This window comes from Amphiura filiformis, chromosome 19 (assembly GCF_039555335.1).
Source record: "Amphiura filiformis chromosome 19, Afil_fr2py, whole genome shotgun sequence".
NCBI classification, from domain to species: Eukaryota; Metazoa; Echinodermata; class Ophiuroidea; order Amphilepidida; family Amphiuridae; genus Amphiura; species Amphiura filiformis.
Genome location: NC_092646.1, coordinates 49,549,236 through 49,571,967, shown reverse-complemented (window position 1 = coordinate 49,571,967; position 22,732 = coordinate 49,549,236). Strand labels below are relative to the sequence as shown.

The 22,732-nt window shown below is 37.3% G+C and overlaps 1 protein-coding gene across 2 annotated transcripts; it reads left to right on the top strand.

Annotated features, from left to right (window-relative positions):
* The first annotated feature begins 8,564 nt into the window (after window positions 1–8,564).
* LOC140141423 (carbohydrate sulfotransferase 15-like) lies at window positions 8,565–19,939 on the top strand. 2 transcript variants are annotated; one of them, XM_072163272.1, is made up of 9 exons: window positions 8,565–8,721; window positions 11,106–11,236; window positions 12,536–12,888; window positions 14,476–14,680; window positions 15,496–15,615; window positions 16,850–17,012; window positions 17,799–18,006; window positions 19,189–19,333; window positions 19,754–19,939. In XM_072163272.1, exons 3-9 carry the CDS (start codon window positions 12,739–12,741, stop codon window positions 19,936–19,938), a joined length of 1,176 nt encoding a protein of 391 aa, XP_072019373.1. In that variant the 5' UTR covers window positions 8,565–8,721; window positions 11,106–11,236; window positions 12,536–12,738; the 3' UTR covers window position 19,939. The 2 variants fall into 2 exon arrangements, with proteins under 2 accessions (XP_072019373.1, XP_072019372.1); XM_072163271.1 differs by having other exon boundaries at window positions 8,565–8,795.
* The last annotated feature ends 2,793 nt before the right edge of the window (window positions 19,940–22,732 follow it).

The window sequence follows — 22,732 nt, the reverse complement described above, 5'->3', positions numbered from 1 at the left end:
AGAAATTTATTTGTAATTAATAAAATAAACTACTAATAAATAAAAATGGTAGATGTAATTATGTAAATATTGCAGGTCTGCCATCAAACATGTATATGAAAAACACAGCTATGCGCGTCAAAAAGATAGTGAAATGACTGATCGTACAGATATGTATTGTTGTTGTTTTTCCTTGCTTCTTAATAATCAATAAACATTTGGTAGCTTAGTGTCGTAACTAGACATTTTCATTTGAGGGAGGGGGCAGACAAGCAGAGAAAAACATAATAAATGAACGCGAACCGCGCGAACGCGATAGCGCGCGGACGGACGGACGGACGGACACGCCGTTATTAGTATTAAGATGAGGGGACAGGCATCATTCATGCTGTTTGTGTTTGTAAGCGCGTCAACAGTACCCTCGTTGCACTAAGCGACACACAGTGTCATCGCCCCGATATCGTCATGGCAGAATCGCCATGGTAGGTTGAATCAACAGCCACGCATGGCCATTTTGTTCCGACCTGTTTAATAGTTTTGAGACGCATAATGGGCCGAGGGACACCCGACTAAGGCAATTGACAATAGCCCGGTGACTGACCTCTGTAGATGTCAGTGAGCATGGTATACGCCATGAGGTCATCTGCGTTTAGACTTCCTCCACGTGTAGCCTACGCTGCGCTATAGTTCGGCACATATAAAATCAGATTTTTTTGTCAGTTGTTGAGCTCAATACAAAACCTAACGACTAACATATCCTTTCAACACATATATTCAAGTGCAAGCATCGAAACTTGGCTTCTTTAGAATAAAAAAATACGGGAGATATTCATCATTTTCTACCCCGATATCCAAAGATTTATCGTCTGAATATCAAATCGTGCATAGCACATTTACGTGCATCGATCCCGGGTATTGATTTTAGTGTATCTGCTGTACAATGTAATTATTAACCAGACGATGTCGGTGTGCGACTGGGGGGGGGGGAAGTCTGAGGAGTCTTGAGATCTGCTTGGAATGTGTCCCCGGAACAGTGGCGTAGATTTATTTTTGATATGGGAGGGATGGTTATGATCAATGCTTGGGTGCTCTATTTTAAGCACTGCGCTAACCCGTGCCCTTTAAACCAGTACTCTTAAACCAAACCCGTACCAAAACCCAAATTATCGGATTAAAGACCCTTTGCAATAACGCTCGTAATCAATTGACGGAATAACGCACCTTTCGGATAATGCACTTTCGGAATCACGAACCGACTCCATAGCCTATAAGTGCCAGATATATATGGCGTATAATGAGTGATAATTTGCTATGTAATTTGTTATTGTAATATATATTATTGATATGAAAACTTACCAACTCCAAGAAGATATATGGGTTTTGTTCTCGATTCTACTCAGTGCCACATGTCTGAAATGAAGTCCGTTTCCACGTTACTTCTTGCTCGTCATCGACAATGCTAGCCGACGATCACACCTCTTGTGTTCAGTTTTCACTTCCCTGGTTCACGTCTTTCTTATTTCGCTACCAGTCAAGGAGTGATTTCCAACAGCGTATCGGGCTATTCCAGTTGAAATCCATACAACCCTTATGCAGACATGCCACTAATCTCAAACACAGTGAGAGTTTCAAATGTTGTTATATGAATGAGTGATTCCATTTGAAATCTACACCCCCTGTGTGGGCGATTAGTGTCATGTCTTAGATAGCTCGTTGTCCCTTTTGCAACAAACGACAAGTATACCAATAGCATTTTTAAAAGATATTAAGATTTAATATTTAAATTCTTAATATTAAGGGCTCTGACATGGGCAAATTTTAAGTACAGGCAACTGGAGAGGGAAAGCCGGTAGGCGAATTACCTCAAAACACAGCCCCGGGAACACAGCACCAGGTAATGCCAGTGCGAATGTGTATTTCTTTTGAAATCATGTTTCTTTTAAATTTGGGCCGCTTTTCCCAAACATAAATTTGTAAGTGCTCTATAGCAAAGTCATAGTTCATTGAATTAAAAACCGTATGACAAAACAGGTTAAAATAGTTACTTTTTGCACAATATTTGCAATTTAAAGAGAATTGGTCATTGCTCATTCTAATGAAGCTATACTATATGGACAATATAAGACTAGTGTCTTTCATTTAATGAGGTTGAGGTTTTGACTTTTAAAACCTACATTTTGGTCAAATATTGTGCTAGGATAGGTCGTTTTTAACAGAATTACCACATTCGCTTTCCTGTATACATTGATTGCGTTATCTGTTGACCTAATGAAAAAGGGGGTTTAGGGGCCTTTTCGTTACCTTTCGTTCGATATAAAAAAATTCTGATTGGATGAAGGGTACACTCGAGGTTTTGACAAAAACCAATCAGAGGCCTATTTTCCACTAGATCTCGCACAGGTCTTTTGATGCTATGCACTCAATCGTGTAGTATAAAACAGACTGCGTAGAGACTAGACTCGTTGTGGTTGGAAATATTTGTGTGCTCGGGGGTAGCGAGGTGGAAACCGCGCGTAGATGCATTTATAGGGGAATCGTTTTTGAATTCAAACCTTTTTATATTATGTTTGATATTTTTGGTGATATTTCAAGAAAGTGACATGTCAAAGACAACTCTTCGGGCACGTACTTTGTTATTGTTAATACATCTCTTTTCCGCATACCTACGTTACCATTCATTTTGTTGATTTACTAATATTATATATTTTGTGATTGTATTTTGGCGTTTGCAATGCGTTTTAAGGCGTGGGGTATGAGCGACCTTGAAGTACAGGTATCTGGAGAAGGGAAGCAACGAGTTACCCCAAATCACAGCGACAGGTAGTGACTTGGCCGCCGAGTGTTAATATATATTTATTTTGGAAGGTTCGTGTTTGTTTTAAATTTTGGAGCGTTTTTCCAAAATTTGATATTTTTGGTGATATTTCAAAAAAGCGACATGCCAAAGACAAAACTTTTTGCACATACTTTGTTATTGCTAATACAACTCTTTTCAGCATACCTACGTTACAATTTGTTTTGGTGATTTAGTAATATTATAAATTTTGTGACTGCATTTTGGCGTTTTCGATGCGATTTTAGGCTTACCGTGATTTAACGTTGATATCTGGTCTTGCTCCTTCTATAATTTCACTTTAATCGTCGGCTTTAGTAAATAACAGAATGTAGATTGGCTCTGAATAAGTCTCGTAGTCCTCTTGGTGGGTTTTTTCATGATATATTTAGTTTGTATTTGCATGTAACAACCAAAAACCGACCTCTGATTTCAGGGTTGAAGGCTATTTTTGGAATGCCCGTGGACTCAAACAAGTGCACGAGTGGCGACTATGGTTTTATACTTCCCGCATTGATGATTGCGTCTACGCCTAACAATATACTTCATTTTATATGTTGACTGTAGCTGGTATATCACTGGTATACAAAGAATTGGTTACATGTCAATGACCATTAACGTCAGGGATAGACCCTTCAATTATTTATGCGCCTTTCTATCATGCAGTATCTTTACCCGCAGACATGTTCCCGTGTCATGTGACAATATTGCGTAACGTTAAAGGTTAATACATTTCTTTGACTTCGAAGAAACTGTGTGATTCTATGGCCTAGCGGTCTAAGGCGTTGAGGTTTCTAAGTTGCTGTTCTTGGCGTCGCTTGTTCGAAACCGTGCGTCTGTCACTTTTCTTATGTTGCTTTATTTTTCCAACGTTAGAGCCTAGAAAAACTTATTTATAATTTCTTTTTGTATTATTTATTTATTTATTTATTTATTTATTTATTTATTTATTTATTTATTTATTTTATTTATTTATTCATTTTATTTATTTATTTAATGACGTTTTGGGGCTCGAGAGAACGGACACATTTATTTATTTATTTATTTATTTATTTATTTATTTTTCGATTGATTATTTGATGATTGAGTGAGCAGATTTATCGATTGCTACTTTAGTTGTGGGATTTCTATTTGATTTTGAATGACATCGTACATTAGTATTGATTTTTTCCGTTAAGCATTATCAAGAATTAATATCACAGGTTTTAGAGCAGATAGAAAGTTGGCTTAGTGATACTATCCGTTGATTCAGAACCGGAAGGTGGCGGGTTCGATTCCCACTTATGCCTATTTTTTTTAAAGACTTGGAAAATTTCTGCAGTAAGTTTATTTGGCGCGCGATCTCAGTTATTCATTTTCTGATGGCTGTGCCTCTTACAGACACCCTCCCTCTGGAATCCAAACCACGGTTCGCTCATTACACCTCCCTTAAACTTACTCTGAAATTAACATTGATATAAGGACATGCTCCTTTTAGAATTTATGTATGATGGTCGGCTATAGCAAACAACAGAAAACAGATTGGCTCGACATAAAAAGAGTACAAAGGGAAAAAGAGAAAAAAGGTAACGGGCTGTCAATAACTTAAGGTGAGGCATTGCTTTCTTGCCGTGCGGGGCCATGAATTTTGGTCCAGGAAGGTGTTTCATGTCAGTGCATTTCGCTGTTGTATCAGTTGGACAACTGCTTGGTTACTGACATATGTTTAGAGTAGAGTATTGAAGTAATCCTGTGTGCAATTTTTGTTAATTTTATGGAGAGGATTTTAAGATATGACCTTGTGAAAAATTATAAGTTTCTTTTTGAGGCCAGTTTATATCAAGCAATGGGAAATCCCAAGTATTAATAGCCAAATGTGATCTTGGGAATTAACATTAACCTTTCTCATTACATCACTTCCTTAGGGGAATTCCATTACATCATTTTCACTTTACAACCTCAAGGGGGTTTCCAAATATTCCAAATTAGATATGATTCAACTTGTTTTGCTCAATTTGAGATGGGAATTCCCCCAAAATGTCATCACTCATGTATCTTTGTAAACAAAGATAAATCATCAAATTAAATTACTGAGGGCACATCACACTGCTCACTAGTTTTAGGGAAAGGTCATACCATGCAGACCCTAACATCCAGTTATATTTCAAATACATTATGACCGAAGTTCCATGGCAAATTATAATTTCTGACGCTTGTTGACACTTTCAACCTCTACGATTTATGATACAGAGTATTTTCAATTATTAAAATATCTTTATTAGGTTTGCAGGAAATGACAGGAAAATATACAAAACAATAAAATAAAGATGATCAACAATCATCCCTTTTATAACAAAATCCTAAAACACTCTCCCTAAATAATTAATATATGTTCCAAAATGGGCGGATTTTGTGGGAATGTTTACAAAACTACATTTTATTCTTATAGTATCCACGTGTGCTATCCCTTCAGAGCAACATGTAGTTAACACACACGTGTCATACTTTCAAGGAATTCTATATAGAAACATTCCCTCATTTCAAATCTTTAGTTTTGGTTTCTCTTTTGTTCAGAAACCAAAAATCAAGGGATTAAAAAGTAGAGCAGATCTGGTCTGCAATCATAACACTATTACTATTATGCTGGGAGGACACAGTATCAGTCTCTACGCTGGACAACCGATTCTTTAGAAATGCATAGTCGCGCTAAAAGTCGATCGATACATCTTAAAATCAGCACAATTCAGAGATACACCTTTTTGCTATGAAATTTATTTTCTCGGTCAAATATATAGCAATATTTTTTTTCTTCAGTAATGTCAGTTAAAAACATAGTTCTTGGATATACATTTTTTTAGAAATCCTGGTGTTAAAATTAAGCATCAAATTTTGTCTTTTAGTGAGATATTTTTGATTTTTATAGGCCTTTAGTTCGCCCGCGAGCTTTTTACGGAATTCATTTTTTAGCGTCTCAAACTAATATAGTTTGCTAAAGAAAGATATTTTCCACCTGTGTAAGGCACATCGTGTGGGTCTATATATTATAGTTTTGTCAGAATTTCCGTTTTTATTTTACCCTTTTTCCCTTCATGCTCCAAAAATGTCAAACTCAGTACTTCATCTCGAGAGCAACCAGCAGAAATAATCGATATTTCAATTGTTGTCAACCAGGTCCCTTTTCCATTGAAAACCAGGATTGCCTGACCAGCGATTTGGTAGCCCAAATCCCCAATTGGATGTTGTGGTAAATGAGGTGAATTTTGGAAATTTGCTCCCGTGATAGCCTGCAATTTCAATTTATAGGGGCTATAGATTCCATGATTATGAAAACCATTTTGTCTGTTTGTTTGTTTGTTTGTTTGTTTACCTAGGGTGAGGTCCATGGGAAAATCCACTGTCCAAACCTAGAATAATTCGCGTGTTATTACCCCCCCCCCCCCATCGCGGGTTGGCATTTTCATTACACCCTTCAGACTTGTGTTCGGGTTTGTTTTTAATTTGACATGTAGGCCTATTTGTCATAATTTAGCGCTATAGGACCTACTTTCTAAATTTATAGCTATAGCCGTGTTATATAAATATTATTATGTACCGGTGTGTAATATTATGTAGGCCTATGGGGGTGGGGTGGGTGCAGAGGTGTGTGAGGTGCTAGGTGGGTAGTGGGGTGTATGTAGGGATGGTAGGGGTGGTACTTAACACATTTTAACCATGACTTACAATGCAAGGCTCATTGTTGCCATAAATGATATTTCCTTTAGGTCATTATAATAGGTTGTTGTAAACTTCCATGTTTAACCTTGTATTGTTTTGGCTGCTTCATTATGACTTTCGGTGGGTTTTAAGCAATTTCAAACAAACACAAACAAAAGGCACTATACCCGGTCACCTTCATGGCAATTGAAACACTAAGTAATTTCTTTGCTATATTGAAGTTCTGGCAACACTGTAGCCAGGCCGGGCACCCAGATATATCGATCCACATTCCACAATGCTAGTATTAGCCTAAGATTTCAAGCGTGGATTTGAAAAATTTTCAGCCGGCAGTTAAAAATTTGTGGAATCAAAACGGAAATTCTGACAAAACTATGATATATCGCTCACGGTGATGTGCGTTAGAAAGTTGGGAAAATCCTTCTTTAGCGAACTATATTACTTTGAAAAGCTAAAAGGTTGATCCAAAAAAAGGCTCGCGGGCAGAGTTGAAGCCTATCAAAATCGAAAATCTTACACTAAATGACTGAATTTCACGCCTAAGTTTAACACTAGGATTTGAAAAAAAACAAACATTATCAAGCATTACAGTTTTTCATGACATTTACTGAAAAAATGAAAATTATTGCTTTTCATTTGGCCGAGAAAATTAATTTTACATTGAAAAGGGTAACTCAAAATTTTGCTCATTTCAACACCAAATTCGATCGTTTGTATTGCCTCATTAAATGACTGAGTGAGCCTTGCATAACAAAAGAATTGGTTGTTCTGCGTAGGGACTGATGGAGCTAAAGCAATTATAAAGTAAAATATGAAAAAAATAGTACAAAGAAATGAAGACAAAAAGCACTGAGATACACAGAAATGTCAGGGCTTTATTTCAACGTGCGTGTATTCCAGCGTCATATTCCGTGAGATATTTCAATTTTAATATTTATTTATTTATTTATTTATTTATTTATTTATTTATTTATTTATTTATTTATTGATTGATTGATTGATTGATTGATTGATTGATTGATTGATTGATTTAATTATTTATTTATTTATTGATTGATTGATTGATTGATTTATTTGTTTATTTCTGTCTTTCCTTCTTTCTTTCTTTCTTTCTTTATTTCTATCTTTCTTTCTTCCTTTCTTTCTTTCTTTCTTTCCTTCTTTCCTTCCTTCCTTTCTTTCTTTCTTTCTTTCTTTCTTCCCACTTGGCTATTTATAAAAAAAGGTAATCAGGCTTCCTTAGCCTGTGCAATAAATTAGCATCAAATTTGTCCTTATTCTAAAAACACGTTCAGAAATAAATTTAATAGGTTAATCCATCGCCTTTGTTATGCAATGGAATTTAGGTACAAATCGAACAAATAGGTTCTTTCTTTCTCAAGTCTTTCTTTCTTTCTTTCTCAAGTATTTCTTTCTTTCTCAAGTCTTTCTTTCTGTCTTAACTCTTTCTTTCTTTCTTTTCTTTCTTTCTTTCTTTCTTTCTTTCTTTCTTTCTTTCTTTCTTTCTTTCTTTCTTTCTTTCTTTCTTTCTTTCTTTCTTTCTTTCTTTCTTTCTTCCTTTCTTTCTGCCTTTCTTTCTTTCTTTCTTTCTTTCTTTCTTCTTTCTTTCTTTCTTTCTTTCTTTTCTTTCTTTCTTTCTTTCTTTCTTTCTTTTTCTTTCTTTCTTTCTTTCTTTCTTTCTTTCTTTCTTTCTTTCTTTCTTTCTTTCTTTCTTTCTTTCTTTCTTTCTTTCTTTCTTTCTGCCTTTCTTTCTGCCTTTCTTTCTGCCTTTCTTTCTGCCTTTCTGTCTGCCTTTCTGTCTGCCTTTCTGTCTGCCTTTCTGTCTGCCTTTCTTTCTGCCTTTCTTTCTGCCTTTCTTTCTGCCTTTCTTTCTGCCTTTCTTTCTGCCTTTCTTTCTGCCTTTCTTTCTGCCTTTCTTTCTGCCTTTCTTTCTGCCCGTACGGTGCCAAGCACCCCTGATGAAACCAGTCTAATATAATTACGTAACATGTATTAGCATAATCATGGCATAATCAATACACCAAGGCCATTAGAGTATTCATCACAAGATATTGGACTATTGACATGTATTGGTTCTTGGCTCACTGTACTGTGGATGTGGATGACCTGCACAGTTCAATTCAACAGGTGATTAAGCACGATGTCTACTATGCCAATCCACCGAGCTGAGAGATGAGATGCATTTGGTAACCCAAAGAAATCCTCTGGTTCAACTTGCAAGTGAAATCAAATGTTATGAACTGAGGAACACAGCGTTGAGAAGACCGTTTTGCTAATATGATATAGATTGGTAAGTTGTGATCAGTAGGCCCTATGCAGGCTCACTTAGTTTCTAAAATGTGTAGGCCTATAGGCCTATTAAGTAAACTATATGATATTCATATTTTAAGCAATTGTAATAACAGTCATGTAGGCCTAGACCGATTAATCAGTCCCAATACTAAATTTACTTGCTGACATTAATCTGTATTTGATATAGGCCTATATGGGCTATGTCTCGATATAAATTTAACTAAAAAATGAAAGACAACAAGAACATTGGAAAATTTCGATTTTCGGAACGGCTTTCTCGGGATGTAGGCCATAATTATTATTATACAGTGTTCGCTCTACAAATAACCAGCAGAAATAATTTGCTCGAGAAAGTCTATTTGCTCACTGATATCTTCACATTCTAATGCGTACATAACTCATGAACTATCGTGTGCAAATTCGAAGCTCGAGTTCTCGAGCCCGGTTCTCGAGTAACACATAAATTGAATTGAAATCACACTTTTGTATTAAAAATATTACCGTATTGGTCCGAGTATAGTCCCACCCGTTTTTTATGTGAACTTTTTTCACAATTGAGGGGGTGGGATTATACTCAATTTCAAAAAAAAAAAAAAAAAAAAAAAAAACCTTTTTTTTTTTTTTAAGTTTATTTTTTTCCGGTTTTGGAGTGTCCCTGGACCTAGACCTAGATGCTAGGATCATTCATGGTTGACCCAGTTGACCTAAAAAAAAAATTAAAAAAAAAAAAATTCAAGATATTTTGTATTTTTAATATGAAAATTGATACTTTGTATTCATGTCATACTCTATTAATGATTTCAAAATGCATTCAAATTCAATGCATTTTGAAATCATTTTTTTTAGGTCAACCATGAATTTTTTTTTTTTTTTTTACAATTTCTGAAATTTTTCGAAAAATGGGGGGTGGGATTATACTCGAACGTGGGACTATACTCGGACGAATACGGTACTATAGTATGTGAACACATAAAGCAAGTTAGCAATGTTTGACTTTGTATGAATCATTTAACATGATAATGGGTGGGTCAAAGAGGCTAATGTAATCTTTTTCCAATGAGACCAGTAATCGCTCCGAAAACTTTAAGGCTGCACGACCCCCCGTCACGACGTCTATTGTTGGGCAAAGCAGCAAAAAAAAAAGAAAAAAGAAAATAGATTTTCATTATTTAAATCAACGCATTATTGAAAAATAACATTTTGATGTTTTGCAAAAGTTCATTCTACAAATCATATACTTTGAAAACGTTCTTGATTTATTGTTGTTAATGAGTTATGTTATTGTACGTTTTACAAAAGGGTTGTTTCAGTCCTCTTTACAACATAACTCAATTGAGCCACATGACCTACAAAAGTGATATTTGAATTCTTATAAATACACGCTCGCTATGAAATGATCAATGCATTTTTTAGCTAAAGCTCACTACCATTCGCAAGATGATGTGAACTACCAAATCGCAACAGAACATGCTACAACTTGAGAACCAAGGTCCTCACGTTCGCATTTCTAGTTACTACTGATAATGGGCTATTCCAATTAAAATCCACACTCCCCCTGTGGAAGATTTTGAGACAGGGGGAGTATGAATTTCAAATGGAATCAGCACATTAGCAGGTCCAACGGACCCTCCCTCTGTGGAAGATTCAGGTTGAATCTTTGGATGGAGCTGCCTGATGTGCTCATTCCATTTGAAATTCATACTCCCCTGTGGCAGATATTTCCGAAATCTTCCACAGGGGAGTGTGGATATTAATTGGAATAGCCCAATGTGTTCAGTATCTAGAATCGCTATTTATTATAGATTAGGTCATTTATGTGCTGTATGTCTTCTTCTCGTTTACTGGCGGGGCTCAAACTTTGAGCATATGTGATGCGATCAAGCAAAATCAGTCGGAACTCGCAAATATTGATTTTGAGATATAGCCAAACAAACGAAATATTTCCTTTTGTTTCCTCTTGTTTTGGAAACTCTTTAATTGCTCATATCTTTGGAACTGGTTGTTCAATTTCAATGGGGCTTTCTGCAAAATCCAGTTTTGTAAATGCTTTTTTCTATCCTATAAAAAACTGAAAATAAAATTTTTCCGAGTTCCGACTGATTTTGCTTGATCGCATCACATATAAGCCAGGCATTATACATGTACATGCGTACGGGCGACATCATTATGTTAAGTATTTAACTAGGAGCTATCCTATGAACCACCGATCTGAACCAATGCTAAATTGTGCTCATTTTAATGAAACCTTTCGTTATGACAATATTCGACATAAATAGGGCTGTAACCACTGGTTTTTTTTATCCTATAGGCCTATACAGGTGACTACAAAACAGCAGGGAGACACAGCCATCACGAACCAGTGGATCTCTATTGTTTTGGTTCAGGAAGATAAACTACATCAATAACACGCGCAACATGGTGTCAATAAGCTGCCTAAAAGTAAGCTTGGGATTACACTCTTATAAATATTTTTCTACTCAATTTGTTGATTTGTGACCATTTTACTCAACTTGAGTAAATAATATATACCCAACATTTGAGTTCATATTGATAAATAATACCGTCAATGTTGAGTACTATTTATCAATATGAGCTCAATGTTGGGCATTAATTCTTCAATTTGAGTAAGTTTTTACTCATTTTGTTGAAGTGTGACCTTTTTGTGGGTAAAATGGGAAGCAACTAAGGGGGCATAATTTGACGAAATTTGACAAATAAATACAAATAAATAATGGGTTAAAAAAGTACACAAAAAGGCATGTAAATCTTAAATATCAAAGCGGTTAATGTCAGCATGGGGATTTCTCGGGAGCTCATGTTTTGCACCTAGCTACGCCGCTGCAAAGACGTTATTATAGAAATTCTAGATACATTATATAGTCAACTATATATGTTAAAAAAACGGCCAAAAGTATTTTTTTGGCTAAAGAAATCGTGTCAAAATGGAACAATAAACATAGGACCATGAATATACCGCTGAAATGACAAGAAAAAAGCCTTTTGTAGGTTTTAAGCATGCTTAATTTATAAGTCATCGTTGAGCAACGACGATTGGTTTCTAGCCAATGACGTAACACGCTTTTTATTGCGTTTGCAGGAGCTCACTACCTCATTGGTCAGATACCAATCGCTCGTCGCTCAGCGCGGCGATGGAGTATAAATTCAGTTTTATTCTACTTAAGGGTAGACGAGGTATTGTTGGTCGAAGCAACCTAAAAATCGATTTTCATTATCTAGATCAATATATTATTGAAAATTAACACCTTGATGTTTTGCAAAAGTTCATTCTACAAATCGTATATACTTTGCGAAGTTGCTTAATTTATTGTTGTTAATTAGTTATGTACGTTTTACAAAAGTGTTGTTGTTTCAGCCCTCTTTACAACATAACTCAAGAACTGCAGCACCTATAAAAGTATATCAGTGATATTTTAATTCTTCTACACGCTCGCTATGAATTGAGCAATGCAGTTTTTGCCAAAGCTCACTACCATTCGTAAGATGATATGAACTACCAAATCACAACAGTTTAAAATAATTAATAACCTTAAAGATTCGGACTTTCAGCCTATGAGGCACTACAGCAAAATAACCAAAAGGCTTTTGTCACATGGTGGATATAGGCCAAAACAATGTGCTTATCTTATAAGACAAAAAGTAGACTAAATTCTTTTAATTAGCTTAATTAAAAATGCTATTATTATGATTAATTATTTTCATTTTCATTTTTCATTTCAGAAAAACTTTAAAATAGGACTCGTATTGGGCATAACGTCAATAGTTGTTAGTCTGCTATATTTTCGCAAGGTATACGTATCACCTGTTATGAATAGACGGATTTGGCGGAAAAATGATCTGAAATAGACAAAGATACGACGTCATCGAATTCGTATCAAATTGATTCTGACTTAGTTAGTAGGCCTGTGGTTTTTCAGGGGACAATGCCAAATGAATTGCAAAATAGGACCCATTTATTACATCGGACATATTTAAACTCGACAACAAGTCAAGAACACTGTCCAGAAAGAATTGAGATGGATGATATTGTGCGGGATAATATTCCTGAAGAATTGTACAGAGTAGCATCTGAAGTAAGTATACATTGAGTTCAAATAGGATCTGTGGTTAAATAGCGCAATGATACACATTAAGGGCTGGGGTATGAACGTTTGGACAGTATTTATTGTGGGACATTAGAGCACATCAGACATATCGAATTGCATTCTGAATACGAATTAGAATGTCCTTCTGATATCAAATAATTTTGATTTTTTGAAATTCGCAATGTAAAACACATTTTATGGCAAATGATTAAAAATTGATATTTTTGATATTTAACAGTACTCGGAAATAAACTTTATAAATCTTATGATTTATACTTAAAGTGTATGTAGGTGGGATAAAAAGCCGACGATCAATTGAAAATGTTGACCTTTCGTATTGAAGATATGGATTTTTTTTCCCAAAACACACAAAAAAAATTAGGTCTTTTGGGGAAAAAATCCATATCTTCAATATGAAAGGTCAAAATTTTCAATTGATCGTCGGCTTTTCCTCCCAGCTACATACACTTTAAGAATATATTATTAGATTCATAAAATTTACTTTGAGGACTGTTAGGCCTAGGCCTATATATCAAAAATGTGAAAAATATCAAATTTTAATAATTTGTCATAAAATGTGTATTTTATCGTGAATTTCAAAAATGAAAATTATTTGATATCAGAAAGACATGCTTCGTATTCAGAATGCAATTCGATACGTCTGAGGTGCTCTCATGTCCCACAAAAATACTGTCGAAACGCTCAAAACGCTCATTCCAGATCCCTTAAGGAATTATTTGAACATTTTGGCCCATGCAAGACACGTCATAATGAACCATTATAGCACGAAGATAAGAAGCGCACGCCATTGCCGTCCGTGCACCAACCACTGATATATTAAAAGCTCTAAAATGTAAATTAAAACATACATTTGACAGTGTTTGAATATGTTTAGCCCTTTGTTGTGGCCCTCGAACAAATAAAATTGAGAACCTACATACATGATAAACCATCGCAGCCATGATCAGATCCCTGAGCTCGTTGCTACCAGTTGAATTTCAAGTGAGCTCAGTAGTTCACGAGAACAAACTCAAATTTTCATTAGAGGGCTCCCCTTTCAAAAACCGGTAGGCCTATCTGCCCTTGAGCTCTTTTAGGTTTACAAATGCGCCATAGAATTAATGCACATATGCCATAAAGATCCCCCGTAAAAATTCCACCAGCAAATAAGGACGCGACCAGGCCCGTAGCCAGCGGGTGCGCCAAAATGCCAAAGGCCCAAAAACTCCACTTTTTTGACCCCAAAAGTCCCATTTGCGAGCGTAGCGAGCGAAAAGAGTTTTTATGCCTTTTGGTCCAAAAAGGTCCACTTTTTCAAAATCAGCACCCCCCAAATAAATCCAGGCTACGGGCCTGGACGCGGCCCTTAATTCTTGTGATTTTTAGAGAAGGGGTTATATGTACGTGGAATTTAAAGGCTTAGGAGCCCATGTGCGCCATTAGGCTAATCTTTACGATATATGCCTTCTCCTACGCACGCAAATATTGAATTCTCAACAACAAATTAATTGGGAATTCTCACGCGGAAGGTAAATTTATAGATAAACCAAAATGCATATTTATCATTTCCAACAGGTATTTGACCACATGCCAACAAAATTTTTAGATGGTTTTAGAAGTCCTTGCTGGAGAGTAAAGAGCAAATTAACCTGTTTACCAAGCTTTATGTTGACTGGGGTAGGTAAATGCGGAACGACGGATGTATGGGATAAAATCGTTGCTCACCCAGACATAGTTGTTACCGGCAAGGAACCCAGATGGTGGTCTCGATTTAGAGTAGGTAAGAACGCTCGTCGTATCTCATCTCATCTCAACTTATCTTATTTTATCTCATCTCAACTTATCTGGTTATATCTTATCTCATCTTATCTTGTATTATCGTATCTCATCTTATCTGGTCTTATTTTATCTGGTCTTATCTTATCTGGTCTTATCTTATCTGGTCTTATCTTATCTCATCATATCTTATCTGGTCTTATCTTATCTGGTCTTATCTTATCTGGTCTTATCTTATCTCATCTTATATCTGGTCTCATCTTATCTCATCTTATATCTGGTCTCATCTTATCTCATCTTATATCTGGTCTCATCTTATCTCATCTTTTATCTGGTCTTATCTTATCTCATCTTATCTTATCTCATCTCATCTTATCTGGTCTTATCTTATCTGGTCTTATCTTATCTCATCTTATATCTGGTCTCATCTTATCTCATCTTATATCTGGTCTCATCTTATCTCATCTTATATCTGGTCTTATCTTATCTCATCTTATCTTATCTCATCTCATCTTATCTGGTCTTATCTTATCTGGTCTTATCTTATCTCATCTTATATCTGGTCTCATCTTATCTCATCTTATATCTGGTCTCATCTTATCTCATCTTATATCTGGTCTTATCTTATCTGGTCTTATCTTATCTCAACTTATCTTGTCTAATCTCAACTCTAACTCTAACTCTAACTCTTAACACTCTTACTCTTACTCTTACCTCTAACTCCCGGCTCTAGCTCTAGCTTCTACTTCTACTTTTTCTACTTCTACTTCTACTCTTACTTCCACGTCACTTTATTATATACTTTACTTATCTTGTCAGGTCGAGATAGAGGTTTATATAATCCGTTTCCGCTGTCATGGTACGCAAACCAATATAACAAACTCGGAAAAGCAATAAGCGAAGCCAGGGACTCTAATAAAGCTAAGAAGCTTATAGCAGGTATGTTTATTTTAACGGATCTTTTTAACGGCTCTTTTCAGAGCCACCACTTATTTACTTTTATCTGTGTTGACAAGGGGCGGTCTTCTTTTCAGAGCCACCAAACACTTATGGTCCTGTGTCACAACCTGGGGTACCTTTGCGTTACATAGTAAAAAAATTAAATGGTTCAAACATTTTACCTACACATCTCATTTGAAGTGGTTCATCCTCCTGAGCATTTTGACACCTTTTTTATGGAAATCGGTTAAAAAATAAGAGAGCGCGGGCAAAAACAATCACAAAGTAGGAAGGATATAACCCCACCTCTTTTTTCCACATTTACAATCATTCTCAGCAAGTATTGGTCTTTTAAATGAACTTCTGTATTTATTTACTTGGTTTAGATGTCTGGGAGTCCATTTAGACATTTTTTACTAGATTCAAATTTTTAATGGGGGTTTTAAATCAAATTTACGATACGAATCCCTCCCCCTAATCCTCCTCCCCCTAATCCTCAGCCACCCTTGGCACATTTCATGCCAAACGTCATAAGAAAATAATTAAAAAATATTTTAAAACAGGATAAAAACATGAGTAATCTAGAATAAATTAGCCTCAATTTAAGACCTAATTGAATCTTCTAAGTGACGGAATACTCAAGAGACAGTGTTTTGAAATCCAAGCTGCACATCAAAATGTAACAAAGCCACCTTTTTGGGTACCCCAGTATATGACACTGGATCTTGTATATTAAAGATAGTTGAGGTCTGCTTGTTCACTGTTCACAAGGGGAAGTCTTCAGTGAACGGCTATTTTCAGAGCCATTGGTAGTCAAGGGGCAGCCTACATCTTTCCTGCTACTTAAGTTTTATATATAGTCCTGAAGGTACAAAACTGATGACGGGACACAAATTGGCCATAGGTATTGGAGGACATACCTATGCTGAATTTGATGGCAACATCCGTCTAGTTTAAATGCAGACCTCTCTCTCTATGGTGCATTTAGAATTGGGCAAATAAACCGTGAGAGTGCGCCGTCCTTCGGAGGGGACCGTAAACCGTCGACGCAGTTTACAACCAAACCTATACACGTGGGGGCTTTCTTGGGTTATCCAAGGCTGTCAAAAAATTCAAATAACCAAACGGCTGCTTTATCGATTATAATCACAGCGACTAATAAGAGAATTAAAATGCTTCTTTTTCTTGAGAAAGTCCATAAAACTGATGACCGGTTATTCCATTTTCAACATAGGTGATGGTTCGCCCTCGAATTACTGGGACAACGTCGTCTGGAAAACTACACTGACTGCTGCTTGCCAAAACCTCACAACTCCTCGTTATGTTGTAGCTGATGTTATAAGGACCGTTCTCCCCAAAATAAAAATTCTCGCGGTGTTCAGAAATCCTACAAGCAGGTACGGGTATATCTCAAGGAGTTAAAGGAACACTCCGGCAATCACAACATTATGCCTTATACGTTAGAAAAATCAATATCAAGCACGAACCACGTGGTTTTATTTAAAACAAACTCATATTGATCATAAAAACAAATAAAAGCCGTCTCACCACGTGATTTTCAAATTTCCCTGGCACTGAAATTACCTGTGGCAATGACGTCCCAGTAACACAATGGAGGCTGACGACAATTGAGCACATTGCCACAGGCAATTTTGGCGCGGAAATTTTGAATATCGCATGTTGAGAGCCGGCTGTTTTTATTCGTTTTTATGGTCAATATGAGTTTGTTTTAAATAAAATCATGTGATTCGTGCTTGATAATGATTTTTCTAGCATTAAGGTATAATGTTGTGATTGCCGGAGTGTTCCTTTAATGTAAGAAAGCCCCATTTGCAAAAGCTGCCACCTTGACATTTGACAATTTCTACATTCTCTGCTGTACATAATCTAGAATATAGTAACGTCTGGCAGCTATTGCAGATAGAGCCTTCTTGCACTAACTCCTCTATTATGTGAAGTAAAAACTGTAAGGTTAAATCGCAAAGGCCTATGGGATTTACCGAAAAGGCAATAGAGTTGACTTTTCGGTAAATCCCATAATTCATTGCGGTTAGACCCGATATGTCGCGATGCGCACATCGTTTGCAAGTCAGCGTGGCGTTAAATAAGGACGTACATCTCAGGTCTAACCGCAAGGAATAATGGGATTAACGAAAAGGTCATTTATCTTTTTTTACTTTCAGATTATATTCAGATTACAATTTCGATAATCGTAGCTGTACACCGGAATTTTTTCACGATTCTGTCACTGAATCTACAAGAACATTCGATTCATGTTTGGCAACGTCAACGAGAAAGGAATGCGTGTTCAAATTTTTCTCTGAAATATACGAAGCAGACATGGCACGAAAACCTCGACCGAAAGGCAAGCTGGGAATGAACCCTATCATGGTGAGTTAAACCATTGCTGTGGCGTAGCTATTAGGGGCCGGGCTCGTTGCTCCCCTCCTCCCCGAATTCCTGAACCGTCGTTGTGCACGTGAAAAATCTTTCAATACCGGAAGTTTGCCGATTAATGAATGCCAGAAGTACAATGGTCTTCATGCGTAACACACAAGAGTTCGCGATACATGTAGTGTTACGCACAGTGCAATTCTGAGTCGGTTGTCTGTGGATCTAACATCTTTGCTATATTGCAGCACTTTGAACTTGCAGACAAACACGTACACCAACAATACCACGCATATATCCCATAACACAACCACCACGAATATTTACGCCAACAAACCCACGCACACACCCACGCACACACCCACGCATTCATCCCATCACCACCACGAATAACGTCAACAAACCCACGCACCCACCCACCCCTTCATCCCATCACCACCACGAATGACGTCAACAAACCCACGCACCAACCCAAGCATTCATCCCATCATCACCACGAATGACGTCAACAAATCCATGCACTCACCCACATATATATCCCATGACACAACCACCACGAATATGACACCAACAAACCCACGCACTCACCCACGCATTCATCCCATCACCACCACGAATGACGTCAACAAACCCATCACCACCACGAATGACGTCAACAAACCCATCACCACCACGAATGACGTCAACAAATCCATGCACTCACCCACACATATATCCCATGACACAACCACCACGAATATGACACCAACAAACCCAAGCACCCACCCACGCATTCATCCCACGACATCACCATCACGAATATGACGCCAACAAACCCACCAACTAACCCAAGCATGACACAACCACCACGAATATGACACCAACAAAACCACGCGTCACGCATAGGCTTACCCATGTCACGGCCACAACGAATATGATACCAACAAACCCACGCACCCCCACCCACGCATACCCGTGACACGACAACCACCACGAATATGACACCAACAAACCCACGCACCCACCCACGCATACCCGTGACACAACCACCAAGAATATGACACCAATAAACCCACGCATGTACCATGACACAACCACCACGAATATGACACCAAGACACTCACGCAACCACTCACGCGAATATAAACATCACTGTACTCTCAAACTACATAGTTCACGATATGAAATCTTTTATATTTACAGAGACTTTTCAAAGGATCTTATTCTGTTTTCGTCACTGATTGGTTGAGAGCGTTCCCACGTGACCAAGTTTTTTTCATCAAAATGGAGGACTGGCACAGCGAGTGTAAGACCATGCTGCCCAATATTTATCAATTTCTTGATTTAGGTAAGCAATCGTGTAAAATGGACGGCTCTAAATCCACATGTACTTCTGAAATGCGGATTTGGACTTCGTTGTGTAAAAACTATTTACCCAGAGCAGCCAGCGCATAATTATAACGTTGAAAAAATTGTTCATCCTATCAAACCTGAAAACTATAAAGTGCAATAATTTCATAATGTGACTTTGTGTATTTGTTAGGCCTATGCAGTTCTGATACATTCCGCTAGGAAAGTGATATTGATTTCAATTACCCATCGTGCCTCTGTGGCTCAGTTGGTTCTAGAGAGTCGTAGGGCTACTAGATTTACGAAGGTTCGGATCCGACGCTGCTCTAGGTAAAGATTAAAATTGATACACATGTTGTTGCTTGGTTTCATATCAATACATAATAAATAACTTTTATTTTTCATTATCCAATTGCAGAACCAATACCTAAACAGAAAACAGATGAAATTTGTAATAAAAAACAAAAGAACAAAACACCAGGGACGAAAGCCAAGGGATCTATGCTGCCTGAAACCAAACAACTCTTAGACAAATTCTACGAGCCTATTCGTAAAGACCTTGCTCAAATATTGGATGATGACCGTTTCTTGTGGAACAATTGAAATGGCTGTTGGGTGTAGGGATGTGCTGCCAAAGCGCAGGGATATGTTTGGATGTGAGATTATTGTAAGAGACGGCGAACGGAAAGGGAACAAACATTCAGCGAGTAGGGAAACGAGAGACTGGCAGACCAGCAACGTGTTCCAAAATGGTCTGATCGATACCGACGCCGTTAAGAACACATTTTGGGTTGCGTGACTCATGGTTTCTCGTCGAATATCGGTGGCCTTATAGGGGCTTACCTATACAGCGGCGTAACCGGACACGTGCGCCCCCCTCCCGACAAACGACACGTCGGTACATTACGTGCCAGTTAAAGAATGATCTGATTGATGGCCTGTTTAAAACCGAATTTACTTCAATTTGGCCCTCTTTAAGATTTTACGTATGCAGGGAGCACGCGGCTTGGCAATTTTGGAGGACAATTTTTCAAAAAGTGTCAAAATATTTAGGCCGTCAGTAGGGCCTAGGCCTATATTTGCAATTTAGTGCCACCCCCTCCCCACCTGGTCTCGAAAATCTGCCTACGTCACTACTTGTCATAAGTACAATTAAATTTTGTCTAACAACTGCAATTTTTAATTTTGTTTTGTCTTCGTGGAATATACTCTTTGTAATACTAATAATTTTGGTCAATAAGGGACCGTTCACAAACACTTGTTAGGGGTGGGGCCTGATGCAAAAAAAGGGGGGGCCTAAAAAAAATGACCACAAATTTTCCTGGAAAAATCAAGTTTATAGTGCTTTTCTATGGGGATGACCCGTAATTTTCATGTCAAAAAAGGGGGGGGGCCTAACATTTTTGAGGTCTGTAAAGGGGGGCCGAAAAATGTTCGCGATAATTTTTTTTGCATCAGGCCCCCCTTACAAGTGTTTGAACGGTCCCTAAAACTGGGCTATTCTAATTGAAATCCATACACCCCTATGTAAGACACAGGGAGTGTGAATTTCAAACGGGGTTACCGTACCTGAATGGGTGACTCCATTTGAAATCTACACCCATGTGTGTGGGAGATTAAGGTCATGTCTTCCATAGGGGCGTATGGATTTCAACTGGAATAGCCCATTACAAAAATGAGTTAGATCCAGCATTTTATTGCCAACAGACTGTTCTTCCTTGTGTGTGAAAGATGAGCCAAAATCCACTCTCTAAATAGTCTTCTGCGTACACTTAAACATGGTTTTCATGGAAGAAACGCCCAACTCCATGGAGTTGGGCCCATCTTCCACAAATATTTGGTTTTCACTACAATAAACTTTCTTGCTAACATATTACAGTGTACATGCTTCTACTTGTGCAATCAATGGATAATTATCAAATTTCTGTAGCTATTTATAACACATCTGCTTACGGAACTGGTACTTGCAGTATAATTTTATTCGTAGAAGAAGGGCCCAACTCCAGCTCATATTAAGACTGTACCGTTGCCATGGAAACATCATATATAATTTTGAATGTATGCAGTATTGTAGGCCTATGCATGTATTAAGGGAGGTGTAATGAGCGTGAACCTGGTTTGGATGCAGAGGGAGTGTGCCTGTAACAGACACAGCCACCAGAAAAGGACCAGCTCAGATCGCGCGCCAAATAAGTTTGCAGTCCAGAAATTTCATTTTTTCTCAGCCTTGCAAAAAATAGGCAGAGGTGGGAATCGAACCCGGGACCTCGGTGTTGTAAAACCTACTACGTTACCACTGAGCCAACTGACAATCAGCTATGAGAAGTTTGATAGTAATCCTTGATATTGCTGAATAGAATAAATCAATACTGATAGGTCTATTTATCTAATGTACGATGTTATTCAAATTGGCCTATAAACTAGGAATATAATGTGAAATGACTATCAATCGATCAATCAATCAAGTTGTCAAGTTATCAACAATCAATAATAAACCGACGTAGGCCTATCATGGAATATTACTAACTAGGCCTACTAACTAATATACCAAATAAATAAAATAAATAAATAAGTCAGTAAAAATATAAATAGGCATAGGCCTAAATAAATAAATAAATACATAATGCAGAATGCAGTTAGTATTTTAGTTGCAAAATTCCAAACATTCTATTCACACATTCTATTATGATTTTCTGCTATACACGCAAAGGACCTGTGCCTTTAATATGTCCGCGCCTAATCAATAATGAGTCTTTCACCATGCTCACACACCATGTTAAACTATTGTATCCCTGCAAGTATTATCTACTGACCAAGTCCTAACAATGAATGAAATGGATGCTATAACGTACCCAATCAAGCGAACATATCAAGGTCATATCAGGGCGTTATACAAAGAATGGTCAAAGGTCAACGTTTCCAAAGAAGTATAGTAATAGATGTAGACACAAGCTTTCGTGGGAAACATAAACACATAGTCGTCAGTCGTGTGGTTTTTATGAGATTTGATACGGCGCTGAAGTCTATTGGCTGTCCCAAAATCAGTACCAGACCCGGTTTCCAGACGGCAATGTGTGTGTTGTTACAAGGAACGCAAACTCATTTTATCAATGAGTGAACCACATAGAGGAATACGACATCTATCGTGAGCCAATCTGCATTCTGTTGCCTGCAAAAGCCGACGATCAGGTAAAAATTCTAAAAGCAGCGTGACTAGATATTTGCGTTAATTTCATGATACGTGTAAAACGCATTGAAAACGCCAAATTGCAGTCATAAAATATATAATATTAGTAAATCACCCAATCGAATGTTAACGTAGGTATGTGGAAAAGAACTGCAATAACAATAACAAACTATGTGCCCAAAGAGTTGTCTTTGGCATGTCGCTTTTTTG

Bases quoted from the DNA above. Each gene is read 5' to 3' on its own strand.
- LOC140141423 (XM_072163272.1), top strand. From the start codon at position 12,739: ATGCCAAATGAATTGCAAAATAGGACCCATTTATTACATCGGACATAT. The intron at 17,013-17,798 runs GTACGGGTATAT...TTTTACTTTCAG, and splicing joins TTCAGAAATCCTACAAGCAG to ATTATATTCAGATTACAATT. The intron at 19,334-19,753 runs GTAAGCAATCGT...ATCCAATTGCAG, and splicing joins TTATCAATTTCTTGATTTAG to AACCAATACCTAAACAGAAA.